The 18,885-nt window shown below is 39.4% G+C and overlaps 1 protein-coding gene across 4 annotated transcripts in view; it reads left to right on the top strand.

The window, feature by feature from the left end:
• mettl15 (methyltransferase like 15) overlaps positions 1-18,885 on the top strand; it is an 83,267-nt gene that overhangs the window by 7,207 nt on the left and 57,175 nt on the right. Inside the window, exon 2 of one of the 4 annotated variants that reach the window (XM_051898928.1) lies at positions 2,397-2,487. The exons of 2 other annotated variants lie outside the window; for them this stretch is intronic. In XM_051898928.1, the coding sequence (XP_051754888.1) occupies positions 2,482-2,487 (6 nt within the window). In that variant the 5' untranslated portion in view covers positions 2,397-2,481. Of the gene's footprint in view, positions 1-2,396; positions 2,488-18,885 lie in introns of those variants that run through there. One more of the 4 variants, XM_051898930.1, reaches the window with a different exon arrangement.

The following is an 18,885-nucleotide window of genomic DNA, read 5'->3' on the forward strand; positions in this document are numbered from 1 at the left end:
TTTAGTAATGATTCTCTTGCTGTCTCATAGTGTTAGAGCCAATTGGAAAGGCCAAAAGGCCTGTATACATGTGTTGCCATGATTTTATCACTGGCTTTTCATTATACCATCGTTACAGGTGTACATTTATGTTTTGTCCCCTTGCTCCTCAATCACTTATTAAGAATTTCTTTAACAGGATTTTGTCAAAGGCAAATAAGGATAATAGGCAGGACAGGACAGAGGCATTTCATGGCAAATGGGCATTATGGGGCTATAATGTGATGGATATGATATTACGGATGCACGATATGTCTGTAACTTACTAGTTATCCAATATTAGAGATTTTAATTTGTCATTTAATTGTGCATGATGATTTATTTTATTTACGTTCATTTACATTACCTTTTCCATTGTCTAACATTTACTTAAATTTTATAATCCACAAATTTAAAAACAGTGTTAAATATTTACCAAATCTAAAAATTAACATTCATTTTTTTATGCTACTAGGGTTGTCAAAAGTACCAGTACTTCAGTACCAAGTCAGTACTGAAATGTAAAAAATGTGATGATACCAGCATCTCCCCCTAGCATTTTGAGCACTGTTGAGCTGATTCTGACTAACTTAAACACCTCTGATCGGCCATTGTGTTTACGCACTAAACAGATATGCCTATAATTGGCTACAATGATCAACGCATGGGAGCATTTGAAAGCGGGAGTGGGAGCTTTGGAGCTTTGCTTTCAAACGCTCCCATGTGTATCTGTGTAAGAGCTCAGTGAAGAGCGTGAAAGATTTCTATTTACAGCATGTTTTTGAAGCGTTGATCATTGTAGCCAATCACAGTCATAACTGTTGAGCACGTGAACACAATGGCCAATCAGAGGTGTTTAAGTTTGTCAGAATCAGCTCAACAGTGCTCAAAATGCTAGGTGAAACTGCTGGTATCGCGCAAGCGGGAGTGGGAGCTTTGGAGCTTTGCTTTCAAACGCTCCCGTATGTATCTGTGTAAGAGCTCAGTGAAGAGCGTGAAAGATTTCTATTAACAGCATGTTTTTGAAGCGTTGATCATTGTAGCCAATCACAGTCATAACTGTTGAGCGTGAAAATGCTGGTATCGTCACATTTTTAACATTTCAGTACCGACTTGGTACCGAAGTACTTGGTACTTTTGACGAAGTACTTGGTACTTTTGACAGGATTCCCTGAACACTCTGCTTATCTGCCACTGGTCAGACAAACAGACTGCGCCGCCCCCTGAATCACACCATTGGTTGAGTCAGTGTTGCTATGTCAGACCACTTAAAGAAACAGAGCTATGTTGTCTCTAAAGTTGTCTCTGCACATTAAACTGACTGAGGAAGTATTTCAACTTTAAACTCCACCTCGCCCCCCTCAACCCGAGCCGAGGAACATAATGGTGTTAGAATGTCCTGAGGTGATCTTATAAACAAAAGACTCATTCTTATTGACAGTTTGCAATGTGTATTTCCCTCCAGTTTCCTTGGTGAAGGGGCATATGTTATTGTCTATTAGATTTATACACTGCGATCTGGTGGGCCCAGTCTCAGATCTCACCAGAGGGCCTTTTTACTCTGTGACGTCCACCCACGACCTAGCCAATCTCCTGTGATAGATTCCTCTGTACCGGCTTTCCCCTGGAGCCTGCCCACGAACAATCGAAGCCAGCCGCTGCTTTATTCATGTCCTGTCTCATTTAGTGGCCCTGCTCTTAGCGCCTGGTTACACACATTTGCACGCCCACTCAGTAAAGACACACCCTGACAGGAAGTGATTTGTTTTGTTTTATTGCCCGTCGAAATCCCCAACGCCCCCCTTTCTAGTCTTTACTGTCTTGTCCCCTCCCTGTGGAGAGTGTTTGATCCAGGCAGGTGGACCAGCGGGGATGGACACAGCCAGGCATAGGGGAATCCTCTGCTCTGGCTCAGGCTCTGCCACCAGGGAGGAGGGATTGCAGCCAAGGGAGATTAATGAGCTGTCAGTCTGGAGAATGGAGAACGATTCGGGAATTGGCTGAAGTTACCTTTCGGACTGATCTGGGGTCAGCTGAACAGTTTGTTTTTCAGTGATTGAGAACTGGATGGTGGCAATGGGGTAAGCTCTAAGACTTGCATAAAGCATGGGGCCCTGTGATAAGTGACCCTCTGACAAGATGCACATCAGGGCCGCAACTTCTTTTCTCCTCTTTCTCTGAGTATATCACCTGCTGTCATATGTGAGCATCTCTTTTGTTCACACCACCAACATGAATTGACTTTTTTTTTTTTTGGCCAATGCAACAGGTGGCACCAAAAATTAAAGGCATAGATCATGAAGAAATGCAAACTCTTATCTTTGGTTACTCACCCTCATGTCATTCCTCATGTGTTTAAACTGTTTTTGTTCTTACAGTGAAAGTCGATGGGGTCCAAAACAACATTGAACCGTACTGACTTTCATTGGACATCTTCTGTGTTCCACACAGGCTTGGAATGACATGGGGGTGAGTAAATGGTGACAGAATTTTCATGAATGGGTGAATTACTCCTTTAATACTTTGTGTAAAATAATAATGAATGCTATGGCCGGCCGTGAAAGACCCGATGACGGCAACCGGCAATGCTGACGCTGTGGTATTTATCAACAAGCCATGACGTCAGCACATTGACAGGGCCAGTAGGACAGGCGGCAGACCTCAATAAATTTTCATGTAATGTTACACTCTCACCGGTCATGCATGGCAAATAGGTCCGTGTGCTTAGGTAAAGTGCAGACGGCATTCTCCTGGTGGACATGTTGTACTAGGGATATTTCTGGTCTGTTCTGGCAAGCCGCTGTCTCCTCCCTCAGCCTGTGGCAGTATTTTTTCGAGGAGTGTGGCCCACTGAAAGACGAGGCTGGTGAATAATTGATCTCTGTAATTAAACACTCCGGCAAGGGATGGCAGAGCTGATTGACGGCCAGATATTAAGCCTGAGCCTCGTAAGGTTGCAAGTTTAGTCTGGGGTTATCAGTGGCCATGAGCAAAGTCTCTCTCTGTCTGTCTCTCACTCTCCCTCTCCCTGACTTCTCATTACTCTCATGAATAGACAATTGGGCCATGGTGGTGGGGGCGCGGCATGAAAGGGAGTCCGTGACATCATTAGCCAAATGTATCATGGCTGTACCAGGTGGCTAAGCTGGCACAGAGGGGACAGCCTCTTAGTGGGAGCTCAGCTGAGGCCCTCAAGCATTCTGCATTGCCACGGCAACACACCCGTTAAACCCCCCCATGGCAATGCCGGTCACTTTTGCGCTTCCTGTTTGAATATCTTTTAAGAAATGTGTTGTTCTGATCTACTGCGGGAAACGCAACCTTTACAGCAGCTCTTGAACTTGGATTTGCATGTCATTTGTTATTTTATTCATTTTTTTCTTTCTTTTTTGAAAACTCCATTCTCGCTACAGGGACACGGGGGAAAAAAGCTGTAAATATTGCGGCGTATTAGTCACCATGCAGCGTGCCACTCTGCAGCTCTGTAGGTGAAACGAAACACCCACTTCTTTGATGGTAAATAACTCCAACAATGATGTGAAGGATAATTACACTAATGATGCAAGTAGCTCCTCGTGGGAGATTTAAAAAAAGCCTGGAGTTGAAGAATGGTTTCTGGAAAACCCACACCTGAACGTTCGCTTTAATAACTGATATTTAAGTATGCGGTCTCCATCAAACAATAGTGCTGAAATGTGGGGAAAAATAAATAAAGTGAAGCCTCTCCAAGACACGGGAGTTATTACTAAGGGTTTTATTACAATATTTACATTTGCGCCTACTGGGTGAGCGTGGGCTTGCTAATCAGATGTATGCCCCGTGGACAGCTGGATAGAGCGATGACTCATCACAGCAACATGGCCTTGATTGGGGTTTGCATGAAAGCTCAAAAACCGCAGGCATGCTATCATTTGAATTATGATTCTCTATAATTTATTGCACCAGATTTTCATACAGAAGCCTGGCCCCTGACATGTCGGGCTGTTGAGCGTCATGATCGTATTTAATGCAGGTGCACTAATAGGGGCACTGGGGTTAAGGGCATCGCTAGATATTGTCTTACAATGCAGTTATCCTCGTTCTGTGGTAAACTCCTTGGCAGATGCTTTCTCGCTTGTGAAAACGAGGCTCTGAGAATGAATTCATGATTGTTATCCTCCCTCCCACCGGCTCTCCGTTTTGATGTCAAACTTTACCGTAAGTGGAGATTTGGAGGTGAGGCTTCAACAACATCTGCTGCTGTTTTCTGCTGGTGAGCTCTTGCTAAACTTTGAACAAATGCTAATTTTGGGATGGAAATCTGAATATTTTACACCCAAATTAAAAGCCCAAACTGAGTAAAACTACACGCAAAATATGACTGCAAAGCTTTCAGAGTAGGATGCTTGCAGAGCCTCTTGCTGATCCTCAGTGTTTTTTAACACCATTGATCCCACGCTGGGGAGCCAGGTGTCAATAGGCACCACGGGTTGTGTCCAGGGCCGGAAGCGCAAACGCTTCACAGAAGGTCAGATGGCCTGTACTTTATTTTTTATTTTTTTCAGTCGTCCTCTCCCTCTCTTCATTTTTAATCACTGGTAGATCTCATTCAGCAGACACTTCTTCCCCTGAAGGGAGGGGAAGCAAGGAGAAAGGGAAAAAAACAAAAAGTTTTTGTGCTTTATGAGTCAGCTTCCTGACACAGAGCCTTCCTGCCCAGCCGTGGCCTAGACTAACTAATTGAAAGCTGTTTCTGATTTAATTAAAGTGCTGTCTTTGGCCTGATGCATTTGATGGATGCAGTCCGGTACTTGTATATGTAAAGCTAAATGTGTAGGTCTATATGTGTTGATGTCCTTGTGAGACACAGACTCATGCTTTAAGGTAGCTTGTGACTGGCTCCTGCTGATTCCTGAATGGATGGATGTAATAGCGATGAGGGCCCATTCTGGTTTTATGAGTGACAGGAATTGTAATGTATGGCGCTTCATTTTGCTGTTGTGAAGCAGGTGTGTTGGTTGGTTATGGTTACCTATGAGATGTATATATGCCTGGAGGGCAGAACGGTGAGCCAGGGCCGAAAGCAAAGCCTTTTTTTAACCCGCCAACTAAAATGTTATGTTTTTGGAATCATTGCATGTGGATTTTTGCAATAAGAAATACTAATATAGCTCAATCCTAAGAATCAGGTCTAATACTATGCCAATCTCAGCTTTGATGATCATAACAAAGTATTTAGTTAGTAATAATAGGATAGGATAATAGGATAAATTTTCCATTTAAAAAGATTAAAGATCTATTTTTTTATTTTATTTTATTTGTTACATCATCCAGTTTAGATACTCTCACAAAATGTTGATTTATCACTTTTTATGGTTAGGTTTAAAATGAAAGATTTAAATTGATTGAATTAGGGCTGGGTGGTATGACGATATATATATTGTTACCACAGTATAAATTGTCTGTCGTTAGAGATTTTGCTATATCGTGTATATCACGGTATGTGAATATATAGCACTATTGACACATCAGAGTGATAAAATGCTTGATTGAGAAAATAAAATGCAGGACATGCTTGATGTTAAAAGAGTTAAAGGTGCAATATGTAGGATTTTCTATCCACTAGAGGTCGCTAGAGGCCTATTCAAAACAAGGGCGTAGCTTGATAACGCCAAGTTTGAGCGCGGAATCTTGGGACATGTGGTATTCACCTCACATCCGGTGGAAAAGAATCGGGATAGGACTAGGGAAGAAATCATGTTCATGGATGCGATTATTAACTTTACTGTAGTATGAAGCAGAGCAGGACCGAGTGTTGTGGGAGCTGAACGAGGCCGCTGGAGCAATTGTGCAACACACGCCTCGCGAGCAGCGGAATTTTCTTATGCCACCGTCGCCGGCGCTGCTTCCGCTTTTCCGGTCATAAGTATGAGGTAATGCAGCTCTGTTTATCATATTAGATACATTTGAGTGTTGAAAATGATGTTATAACGTTACTCTGTGCGTTCGCTCGGTGGCTGCTGTGAGACACTAGTTACACACTGCAGTAAGCTAGATCGATATTAGTATATTATAATAAATGCTGGATGGCTTGTGTTGATAAATGACATGCAATTAATTTTAAAACATATTGTATGATGGAGAAAATGCTGTATTACTGTTACTAAAAATAAAGCTGCATCTGATTATGCTATGTTAGCTACTTCACAAAATAGTGTTTTTCTCTGAGGCATGGTAAAGCATGGTACTCGCAAAAAAATCAAGAAAATTAGACTTAAACAATAAGACTGAACGTGTTGAGTTATATAACAATAATTAGTTTTCTGTCTATAAGTATATCAAAACAGTTGTTCCCTTGTCTATTAAAACATGTAACATATTAAAGCGTCTTTGGTGTTTCCATGGTTTCTACAAAATAAAACCGGAAACCGAGGGTGACGCGGGCGACTCCTCACACGTCCCGGAGCCTTGGTTAAAATTGCAATTACAAATAGTTGGAAACATTTGGGATATTGTAAGTACTCAAGTGAACAAAATATATAATACTGGCCTAGTGGTTTTTGGATATTTTACTGCAAAATTATTACATATTGCACCTTTAATAGCGCAGTATATCCAGAATAATAAGAATAAATTTATATTTCACATACAGTGAAGACTACCCAATATTTTACTTATACATTTGATAATTAAACTACATGTTAAATAGACCTATTGTACCTGAAAAACTTAATTTGTTTAGTTCATATTTTTGTTATATTGTATTTGTCATATTGTTGGTAATTTGCTTCTTTTTTCCTTATTTTCAATAACAGAAATGAGATAAAATAACACAAAATAACTATATTGTGAGATATATCCTTATCGTGTAATAAAATTTCTCATATCGTGAAATAAGAATTTGGTCATATTGCCCACTCCTAATTTGAATATTATTTTCTTTATTATTTATTTACTTATTTATTGTTTAATTTGTTGATTTTAATTTTATTTTTCCTCGCTTGGGTGTTAAAACATTTATCTCAAATAATTTTTTCACACAAGGTGTTGATTTATCTCTTCTTTTGGGTTATCATATTTTTCTGTGTTTTCTTTCAAATATTCCACAAATCAAAAGGCTCTAGCGTACTGTGAAATGTGCAAACCCTGGAAACTATAACATACCCTTGTTGTTTGTATAGCTTCTAACTACATGTAGATACATATCTGTTACACCGTCTGACAAGCATATACACACCCAGACCAGGCATGTGTATGCATTTTTCAGTGAAAAGACTCTGGTTATGTATTATAAGTGAGGGGTGTTTGGGTTACAGCGGAGCATGGGGCTCTCATCTGCTTTGCCTGAAATGGAAGCAGTCGAGAGACACCGATAGAAGCTCAAGGGTCAGGTGGGCTGTATGCATTACCCTGTGCAGTGCTGGGTTTCACCTGATGGACCTCACCTGGGGAAAAAAAGACAAGAAAAAAGAAAATGACTTTGGAATGTTGATCTATAAATCCATGCAGAAGCAAACATGTTGATTTCTAAAAAATTTTCAATTAGGGATGCACGATATATGGGTTCCATATCGGTTATTAGATGGTTTTGGTAATATATCAGCCGATATTTATATTTCAACCTATTTTTGCTGTCATAACACTATTAATCTTTAAAAACACTAATAATTTAATTATACTGTTACATGTCATCTTTAGCAGATATCAAAATAAATATCAGTTTTTCATAATGTACATTATAATGTTGTGATGCCTACTTCACTTGTAGTATTTTAAATGATAAATTTTATTTTTTAGCGTTATTTTGAATTTATGCAAAATAATAACAAATTTAAATATTGCCCATTTATTTGTTATTGGCCATGACATGACAACAATTATCTGTATTGCTCAGAATTTTAATGTCGGTGAATCCCTGTTTGAAATTTTTACCTTTATTTGTAGCAAGCATGATTGCTAATTTTGAATCAGTTTTGAAGCAGTTTGTCTAGCTTTCAGTTTTGTGTAGGTCACATCATCAATGTCATTGGTGCTGGTGCTACACTTGTCTGTTGTCTGGAAACACTTTGTCAGAAAAAGGAACTCCTCAGGTGGTGCTGATGATGGACTCTTAACAGCAGAGGCAGTGGAAATTTACTCTGAATTACCTGCACAGGTGGTAAGCTCAGGAGGGAGGGTTTAGAGCGGATGAAGAAGTCTCTCAGCACATCATGCTTGGGGTCCAATGATGATATATTCCACTATGAATAATGAGTCATGTTTCAGCCATTGTAGAGAGCCCAGAAAGAAATTAATTTAAAAGTATGTGTTTGTAATTCATAAATTAGAATTTTTACTACTGTTATTTGCTGACTTTTCTCACCTAATTATTGAATTTTAAACACTTAAACACTTTGACACTTTATCCCATCAAATCCTGTCAATTGACAAACACAATCTTAAAAAAATAAAGGTTGTTATGATTCATTCTAGAATCTTACATTTAGCAAATAATCCTCTTTAGAGATTATTGATGTTAGTTATGATGATGTGTTGATTTGATTATAGGCTTCTGTTTTCTTTAAAGCACCACAACATACATTGGTTTTTAAAGTTCTTTGTGGAGATTAAAAAAGGTTCTTGGAACCAGGAATCAGGCTTTTTAAGAGTGTATTTCTTTTGATGAATTTCAAATTAAAAAATATCCTGTGATGACTTCTAATTTATCTTTTTGTTTAAAGTGTTTTTTTTGTTTTTTGTTTTTTGCATCGAAATGAAGAGAATATGAGATTTGATTAAAAAAAATGTGACAAAAACAAAGATCAAAATTGGATATAATGCAGCATTTATTGTATTTTTGGCCCATGGTCCTCAATCAAGTTTGATTTCTGGCCCTTCATAGTAAAAAGTACTTAAGTCTACCTAAGCTGTCTTTGTTCTGTAAATATTTTCTACATATAGGCATTTCAAAAGGTTTTTCAATAAGGAGTCCTTGAACCAAGCCAACCAGCTCTGAGATGAGTCAGAACATTAAACCTTTCATTCAAAGTCAAAAAATATTTGAAAGTCTGAAAAAAGACAAAAGCACAAGACTGCCTTTTATGAGGCATTGAAATACTCATCCCATGAAGCATTACGAATGATGTCATCAAATCAGACACGACAGTGCAATATAAAGCCGCCATTGATTGCAAGTATAAAATTCCATATATTTGAAGTATATTGGAAGATATCAAACCATATACACATCTATAGTTAGTTTGAGAGTATAGGGAGACTGGCTCGATTACGTCATTCTCAATGATTTATGGGCAATCACTGTTGAGCTCCTTTGCAGCAATACCTGTTTCCACAGTAACAGACTTCTTTGATTGGTGGATCTCTCCTCAGGATTATGCGTATTGTAGTTCTTGGGTAAAATGTAAATTGTAAATAATATTTTTCTTCAAATGAAGACATGCCGACTTGTGGTTTATACAGAAACACATTGTGCTGTACAGTCACGGAGCTTCCTGGTAGGTCTGTCTTGAAAGATTAATATGTTATCACTAGAAATCAGTGCGAATGGGATTTTTACTTGCTCCATACGGAAACAAGTAGGGATGAAGAAGGAACTGAGGCCCTGTTTACACCTGGTATTAAAGGGTTAGTTCACCCAAAAATGAAAATAATGTAATTTTTTTCTCACCCTCATGTCGTTCTACAGCCGTAAAAAGACCTTTGTTCATCTTCAGAACACAAAGTAAGATATTGTTGATGAAATCCGATGCCGCAGTGAGGCCTCTATTGAGAGCAAAGCCATTCAGGCTCTCAAGGCCCATGAAGGTACTAAAAACATATTTTAAACAGTTCATGTGAGTTCAGTGGTTCTATCTTAATATTATAAAGCGACAAGAATACTTTTTGTGCGCCAGAAAAACAAAATAAAGACTTTTCAACAATATCTATATGGGCCGATTTCAAAACACTGCTTCGGAGCTTTACGATTCGAATCAGTGAATCAGAGCGCCAAAGTCACGTGATTTCAGCAGTTTAGCCGTTTGATAGGAGATCTGAATCACTAATTCGAAACAAAAGATTCATAAAGATCAGCTTCATGAAGCAGTGTTTTGAAATCGGCCCATATAGATATTGTTGAAAAATCGTTTTTTTTTTTTTTGGCACACAAAAAGTATTCTTGTCGCTTTATAATATTAAGATAGAACCACTGAACTCACATGAACTGTTTCCAAATATGTTTTTAGCACCTTTATGGACCTTGAGAGTTTGAATGGCTTTGCTCTCAATAGAGGCCTCACTCACTGAGCCATTGGATTTCATCAACAATATCTTACTTACAGAACCATGAACTGTTTCAAATATGTTTTTAGTACCTTTATGGACCTTGAGAGTTTGAATGGCTTTGCTCTCAATAGAGGCCTCACTGAGCCATCGAATTTCATCAACAATATCTTAATTTGTGTTCGGAAGATGAACGAAGATCTTACGGGTGTAGAACGACATGAGGGTGAGTAATAAATTACATTATTTTCATTTTTTGGGTGAACTAACCCTTTAAGATGCATTTTGGTCGATCAGATCACAAGTGGACGACGCTAAATACAGGTGTAAATGGGGCGTAAAACGTTTTGAGCTTGTCCACTTTTGACCACTTCCAGAGGTAGTCGAAAACGCATTTGACCGGGTTGTTTTCGTAGTGTAAACGCTTGTGGTCGAATGCGTTCGAACAGCTTCAAAGGATCGCCTACTCAACGCCTACTGACCTAATTCGTAAACATTATGGAAAGCGCGCTCTCTGTGTCGACTGTGCCGAGTTTGGTTTGAATACGAAAAACGTACCGAGCACAATGTTCTCTTACCATTTAATTCCAACACACACTCACAGCTGCTCTCCGTATGTTTTTCCATCGTCTCTGGGCCAATTCATATGCAAATTACGTGAACTTATTTTGTCTATTAGATCGAAAGATCCGAAAAAAAAACCCTCTCCTCAAAGAAATCAGGATAGAAGTGGTTGAAAGTGGACAAAAGAGATGGATGACAATACCAGATGTAAACAGATATGTGTCTTCCTCGTCCACTTGTGATCCGATCGACCAAAGCGCATCTTAATACCAGGTGTAAACAGGGCCTGAGAGTCGCAGCATTCTGGGTGTTGGGTTGTTCCAGATTGTTCCAGCCCAATTTAACCCCATGCCTTTAACTATTTCTTTGTAAGTAGGTTGCATTTGTGCACTCTTCCTGTGCTCTTCCCCCATCCAGCGGCCTTTGCTGTATAAAATCCTCTATGAACTGCTAATTCCTCTGTCTTAAAACACTGTGCCTCAGGGCTCCCTCTGTCAGAGGCCTTATCCACTGCACAATTCACAATCTCTGTCCCTCTCCACCCATCCATCCTTCCATCCCTATATCCTTCCCTTTCCTTTCATCTCTCTTCCTTTCTCTAAAACATAATCAAATGACTTGAACTCCTCATCCCATCCTTCACGTCTCTCTGTCTCTTTCTCTCACTCTATCATCACTCTTTTACAAGACTGTCTTCATTTAACTAGACCTCTCTTTACAGGTCCAAATAGTCACAGATCAGCGCCTCCTTTGTCCACATCTACTGGCATGAAATTCACCTTCAGGATGGATTCCATCTCTCTCCCTTTTTTCCTTTCCCTTCACTCTCTCTTTTACTTTTAAGAGTTACTTCCAGGCTTCCAGCCGTTTCCCCCTCCCACTGTGAGCGTTTACTCTGAATTTGGTTTCATTAGAGTTTAAATATAGCATGTATTGTTTCTGTCCTATAGCTTGCTGACAATAGTGTTATACTCCCTGCTTCATCCAAGCGAGCAGAGCTCTTTAAATACAGGCCATGCTCTATCGAGGGCTGCTGTTGAATAGAGGGTGCTAGATCAGAAATGACCTTGTTTTTTTTGTCTTGCTCTCATTTAGGCATATTAAAGGAGGCCCTCTGGTATCGGCAGATCTTTTGAATCATACCCCAGTTTTGCAGGCCTGTCTACATACAGGACAAACAAATTGCTCTGCTTGTGGGATTGAGAGATTTACTAATTTTTGACTTTGCATTAATAATTTTTTTTTTTTTTTTTAACCATGACCTTGTAATTTCATCTCAATCTTCTTTTGAAATGAAAGATTTCTCTCTGGTGACAGAGATTTCTCTCTCATGTCAAACTTCTACCAACCATTTAGTTCACTTAAACCCTGCACATTTCTTGCAATTGACTGAAAGCTTGCATTCAGATCTGCCTCCATCCAATCAACAACTGATGGACCAAGTTATTTTTCCTTTTTTATAATCTGTTTCACCTAAAAGTACTTAAATATACAGAAGAAAAGTATGGCCGCTATTTCTGTTACATTGCAATTTTAATCGTAGTCTGTCTTTCTGCAGTGATGATACAGTATATAGTACAGTGCTGTTATCAAATGATAATACCATAGTAATTGTTATGTGCCATGGTACTTATTGATTAGTGTTACAATAAATACCATAGTACTACCATGTAAATATCATGGTAAATGAATTTCAGTCTCATAGTATCACCATCTGATACTATCACTGCATCATGGTACTGCAACATCATTATTTCGTAAGTGCATCCTGTTTCCGTACCGTAATTTACACCGTATTTCAAAGAATCCCATGGTACAATGTTTAGAAAACATCTTAAAACCATAGAATATTTTGTAAGTTGCATTTCCATTCCCGCATTTCACGCAAGCAGATTCCTAACAGTTGGGTCCAACTGCTAGACCTTTTTATGGTTAAACCATTGACGCAGGAAACAGTGATCGCTCACCACAGATACTGCACCATCCTCTTTCATCTCTGTTGAAAACAATGATGAATGATGTAGTTGGCCTGCCATGCTTATTAATAAGCATTTTGATGAAACCCAGGTAGTGCTTCCTAGTTCCTGCGGAGAGAGAAAGAACAGAGAGAGGGAGAAAGAAAGGAGAGAGGAGTTATAGTTTCTCAGATGGGTGTGTGAGTCATAGAGCCACACAGGCGCTGTCTCTCTCCAGCTTTCCCTCACCTTCAGTATCAAAACATCTCATTATCAGCTGTCATTCACTACTGCCAGAGTCAGAACTACACCGCTGCTGTATCCTTTCTCCAACATGTCATTATTGCCAATGCCGCACGCAGTGATACTCAATAATTTAAAACGGTCGGTGTGGGTATGTGTGTGTACAGGGTACGTCACTGAGGGCTCCAGAATTGACCTGTTCTGCACATATTGTATTTGTCGTGATGCATGCTGTGTTTGAACATACTGTGCAGATTGTGTCTGCTGGCTTTGTATTCATTACATTTTGTCCCCTCAGCACTCATTTTTTCAGCCTTAGTGACTGAGTAGCCAGAGAAAACATCTGAAAAAACCTGAGGAAGACAGTGGCTCTGGCATTCTCCTTTCAAATAAATGCTAAGTCGTTTGAAGACTTGCTTGGATGGCAAAAGATGCTAACATGCAAAATTTAACCTGACGAAGACAGCAGCTCTAGTTCTCTCCATTCAGACAAATGCTAAGCTTCTTTGAAGTGTTGTTTTGGCTCAATTTAGCATGTTAGCATATTTTATTGTCTGAGGAAGGCGTCGGCTGTAGTGCTCTCTGTGCTTTTCTGAAGTTTTGCTAAAATGCTAAATTTCATTGCATATATTTAGAGCTGTTTAGTTGTGGCAAATTGTAGGCAAACCTGAAGAGCTAATTCACCATTGACTCCTGGAATTTCCTGCAATTTGTTATAATGGGGGTTTTCAATTTATGAATAATATAACATTTACATTTAGATTCACTTTGCTATCATCTAACACTCACTTAAAGTGCCCCTATTATGTTTTTATAGCTGTTTGTGAATGTAAAAGGTCTGCAAAGTTTCAAAGATCAAAGTGCAGGACAAATGGAGTTATTGTCTTCCAAAAGAAAGAACTGATCCTGAACTCCCTGAAATGAGTCATTAGTAATTCCAGTCTTACTTCCTGCTCGAACCTATGTGGGTTTGTAACAAATTTGTATAATGTCCACATATGTCCACTTTGACCCGCTGAGGACACGAGTTTGGTTCATTTTGTCGACATGTCGAAAAAACACTGTTTTCTGGGCTGCGAAAGCAAATCCTCTTTACATGTACTTCCAAAGGATGAGGACTCAAATTGATGCAGTAAAACCAATGGCATCGTTATACTGTTCGTATCACTGTGTATTCAAGTGCTGAGGAAGCTTCCAGAGCTGAAATTCCAATATGGTAATGGCTGTTTTGTTTCTGACACGCACTGTAAGCGGTAGCCCAATCACAACAGACTGGACCATCTGACCAGTCAGAGCAGAATAGGCTCGCAGAAAGGAGGGGTTTAGATGGACCATCAGCATAAAGGTGATGCTACAGTGTATATTATGAGAAAATATGTGCTTTTTGATCTTGATTTAATAACACTTAAATGTAATCTCAAAGTGAGTATCGATTTTTCATACTCTACATTGGAATGTTGTGATGGTTAAATTCACTTGTAGCATTTAAAATTATTAATTTTAGTCATTTTAAATGTAGGAAAAATGGTATCAAAATTTAATATCTCCATTTATTAAATTATTGATTCAAATATAAGTGTTTACAAGTAATGTTTACCACTGACCTCATAAATTCGACACTTCCTTTATAAAAACCCATTGAAAAATCTTTGAAATTCAGAGTTTTTGGACTGTACAACCTGAACAGCTCTGTTGTTATGGCACACATTTTTATCAAGCGCAAGAGGAGACCTGCTCATAATTGCAAAGGAACATGTTGGCCGGGAAAAATGTTACAAGGGTACATGAAGGTTAATTAATAAAGACCTAGCCACACACCCCAACAGTGACATTCTCAGAGGAGCTTTCTCTTCCAGACACGAGCAAAGATTTCACTCCCTCTCTGGTGCATAAAGAAAGCCTGTCAACGGGGAAAGTTTTGCAGGACTTCTCAGAGTGAGGGGTGGGTGGAGACAGGAGCTGCATGTGCCATAGCTAACACCGTGACATGTGCGGGGGCGTTCATCCAGACATAAATCCCTTCCTCGGGCTATCCATCTCCTATCTTTATCCCCCTCCAACTCTTCTCCCTGCAGGATAGAGGGGGTCCTCCATCAGATCTTCCCTCCCCAACTACTGCTTGGTCAATGGGCCTGAGCCCACAATCTGTCACCGCATGACTGACTACGGGCCTATTAAAGTCTTTACCACCCGACAAGGCAGTTAACCAGATGCGAAAGCGTGGCAGGAATCAATAGGGCTAATTTTTCAAAAGTTATCTCTGTTATCGCCTGTCTCGCACTTTTCTAGCTCTCTCGGCACGTCGACGTGAGTGAAGGATTTTGGCCTTTTCAAGGCCTCTGTGACTCAAGATAAATCTATTATCAATGCCATTCAGACAAGAGTACGAAAGGTAGATTTTGGAGAAGTACAAACCTTCCTACCTTAAAACTCAATGTCTCACATGTAAAGACCTTTTGCTCTAAATTGGGTTCAAAGATGAATAAACAATGATATCTGCGGCCGCTTCGTGGTTTGATTACCGAACAGAAATCCAAGAGTTGTATGTTTTCCCTCTTTCCCCCTTCTTCCGACCCAGGAGGTGCTAGAATATTCACATCCTTGTAACACAGGCAAAGCTTCTGAATAAGACATGCTGGCTAATGCTGAGGGTAATGTGTTAAACACCTCCCTGGGGGAGGGAGATGGCTTTAGTTTGTTTTCGTCTTTATCCATTTTTTATCATCACTGATGATTTGGACTGTTCAAATGGAATTAGACCAACTTTTTAAATTATTATAGGGTATAAGCTTGGCATTAAGACTAATTCAAGGTATGAGCTAGCAGGAAGAAAAGCTGAACAATAGCCAAGTTTGCGAGAGAGTAAGGTTTAAAATAGTTTAAGATATAGGGCGCAAACAGACTGTGGTGCACAAAGAGCTGTTACCGTATCACTGCAGACCGCCAATGAACACATGTCCCTGTCGCCTCATGAAAAGTTCATGAGCTGGGGGGCAGAGCTGGTGGCATGGGGGCGGGGAGGCTGTCGGGCTCAGTGTGATAGGACATTGACAGTGTACTCGGGAGCAAATGAGCACACTACACAGCCATACAGTACAGAAACATCCAAACTAAAACATCCACTGACAGCAGCATACATTACTGCAGACTCATCCGGGGGTGGTCCATGGGACAGGCAACAGATCTCCGAACAACTATAACAGCTCGGGTTAGTTTCAGTAGCCACGGTAGCCTTAGGCTTTTCCTCTCTCATCCCTCTGCGAGGTAGATATAGTCACCTTAAACTGCCCACATGCACTCGGTCAAGCCAACGTCAACACCAATCTCTATAGCCATCATTCAAGGTGGTGGTGAGACACTCTGCAAACATCGACCTTGCTTCTGAGGCTTTACGGTGGCACGTGAATTTGTTGTTTTGACTGCAAGGCCTTTGTTGTGCACTTTGCTGTATCTGTTCTTCCTTTGAGGACTCCAATAGCCAAGGAATGTTGTGTGTTTTTATCACTCTTTACTATTTATTCAGACTAACAATAGACAAATGTGCTCGACAAATAACAGGCAGTTAAAAACAGCCTTGGCGCAAAGCGCTCTGTCTGTGTGAGTTCGGACTAATCCGTTACACAACATGTGGTTAAGGAGTCAGGTGCTGCATCTTTGAGCGGGATGAAAAAATGTTTTTCCACTGTTATCCCTCTCCTCCTCCTCCTATCCATTCGTAGACTCGTGGAAGCATGTAAGGTTGGTTCTTTTCGGATTCTGTACAAACAAGCGGTGTAGAGCAAGAGAACACATGCATCTTGGCGGTCTACTTCAATGGGCACAATAAACTACACAATTCCTCTTGACAGAGTAATTGCCAGAAGCTTTTCCTGTCCTTTGGCAGGCACCTCATTGGTTGCTTAGCCCCTTTCTCTTTTTCTCTTTGGCCCAGAATCCTTGTGGTGTAGTATTTGGCAGGGGTCCAGTGGCCCTCTCCAGCATTAAGTGTTTCTGGGTCAATCTTTTGTTTCTCAAGAACATGGTTGAGATTGTAAGCATTCACCTGGTCTACGTCCATCACTCAAATTCCTTCCAGCTTGCCAAGTATGTTACTGAAAGCCATGTTGAACCATGTTTTGACATGCATTCTCGTAGCGTAGACCAACATAAATATGACAAAAGTAACTGTTAACATTAAATGGATAGGAGAAAAAAATAACAGTGATTCCACATCATGAATGTCTGTCTTGATTGTTTTCTGTGCTCTGATGACTTTCTGTGAAAACTACCATGTCAGTTTTGTAAATATGAGATTTGATGGTTTCATAGTTTGAATTTTTTTAAGTTGAAATCTAGGGATGGACAATCCACCTTATTTTTCTATGCAGAAGTTAGCTTTTTCCTGTGAATGTGCAAGACATCTGATTCATTACTCATTATAGGTAGATAACTAGATAAATATCAAAGTGCAATAAAGGGTAAAACTATTGCACTATAAACCAGTGTGCTTATGATTAAAATAATAAATTAAAAAAAAGTATGTTATTAAATACCAGTTTGCAACAGATGACACCGGAAACCTTGCACATTAAAAATTACAAAAATTAAAAATGAAGTGGCCACGTCTGCTCTTACATGAAAAAATAAGGTGGATATATCTTTACTATAATCAGAATGAGTTTTTTTTTCTTTTTTTGCACACCTTTGCCATCATTTAAAGGTTGGGATAGGATGTTTTTCATAAACTTTTTGTTATAGTGGTTGAAACTCTTCACATCCTGATAGCAATCAATGATAGAAGTGGTTTAAATATTTTTAAATATTAAAATATTATATAGTACTATATTGTATAATTAAATTATTTTAAAGGCACAATATGTAATATTTTTGGATTTAAAATATCCAAAAACCACTAGAACAATATTATATATTTTGTTAACTTGTGTACTTAAATTATCCCAAATGTTTCCAATAATTTTTAAATCCAGAGAAATCGGCTATTTTAATTAGTGACACGGAGTGTCTTTGCGTCGCCTGTCAATGACGTCATATTTGCATTACACTTGTTCATCCAGACATAAATCCCTTCCTCGGGCTATCCATCTCCTATCTTTATCCCCCTCCAACTCTTCTCCCTGCAGGATAGAGGGGGTCCTCCATCAGATCTTCCCTCCCCAACTACTGCTTGGTCAATGCAAAAATTTCCAGTTTTACTTTAGTAGAAACCATGGAAACACCCTAACCCTAACCAAAAATGCGTTAATATATTATGTGTTTTATTAGACAGGTGAGCAACTGTTTGGATACTTTTATCAACAGAAAACTAAACATTGTTAAATAGCTCAACACGGTTAGTCTTATTGTTTTAATCTCTTGTTTTCATGATTTACCACGAGTACAACATGTACATGCCTCAGAGACAATGCTATTTTGTCAAGTGACTAGCATAGTCACAGTAATACAGCATTTTCTCCATCATATAATATATTTTAAAATGAATTGTATGCCATTTAGCAACAAGTCCATCCAGCTTTTATTAATATGATATTCTAAAATCGATCTAGCTTGCTGCAGTGTGCAACAAGTGTCTCATACCACCCACTGAGTGAACGCACAGAGTAACGTTAACAACTTTCAACACACTCAAATGTATTTTTAGTATGATTGTTTTGACCAAGTAAAACTGCGCTGCGTTACCCAACAATTTTAATTAGTCAGATAAAGTGACCTGTATGAGTAATAATTCAGCATTCGTGGCTATTTCATTAAAATGAAATAACAATAAACAAGGCGAAAGGAGTGGCAGTGTCTGACGGCGGCATATAAGCATAAAAACATCAAGCTAAGCTCGGCTCGGCCCTGCCCTGCTTCATACCACAGTAACTTT

This window comes from Ctenopharyngodon idella, chromosome 7 (assembly GCF_019924925.1).
Source record: "Ctenopharyngodon idella isolate HZGC_01 chromosome 7, HZGC01, whole genome shotgun sequence".
Taxonomy (NCBI): Eukaryota; Metazoa; Chordata; class Actinopteri; order Cypriniformes; family Xenocyprididae; genus Ctenopharyngodon; species Ctenopharyngodon idella.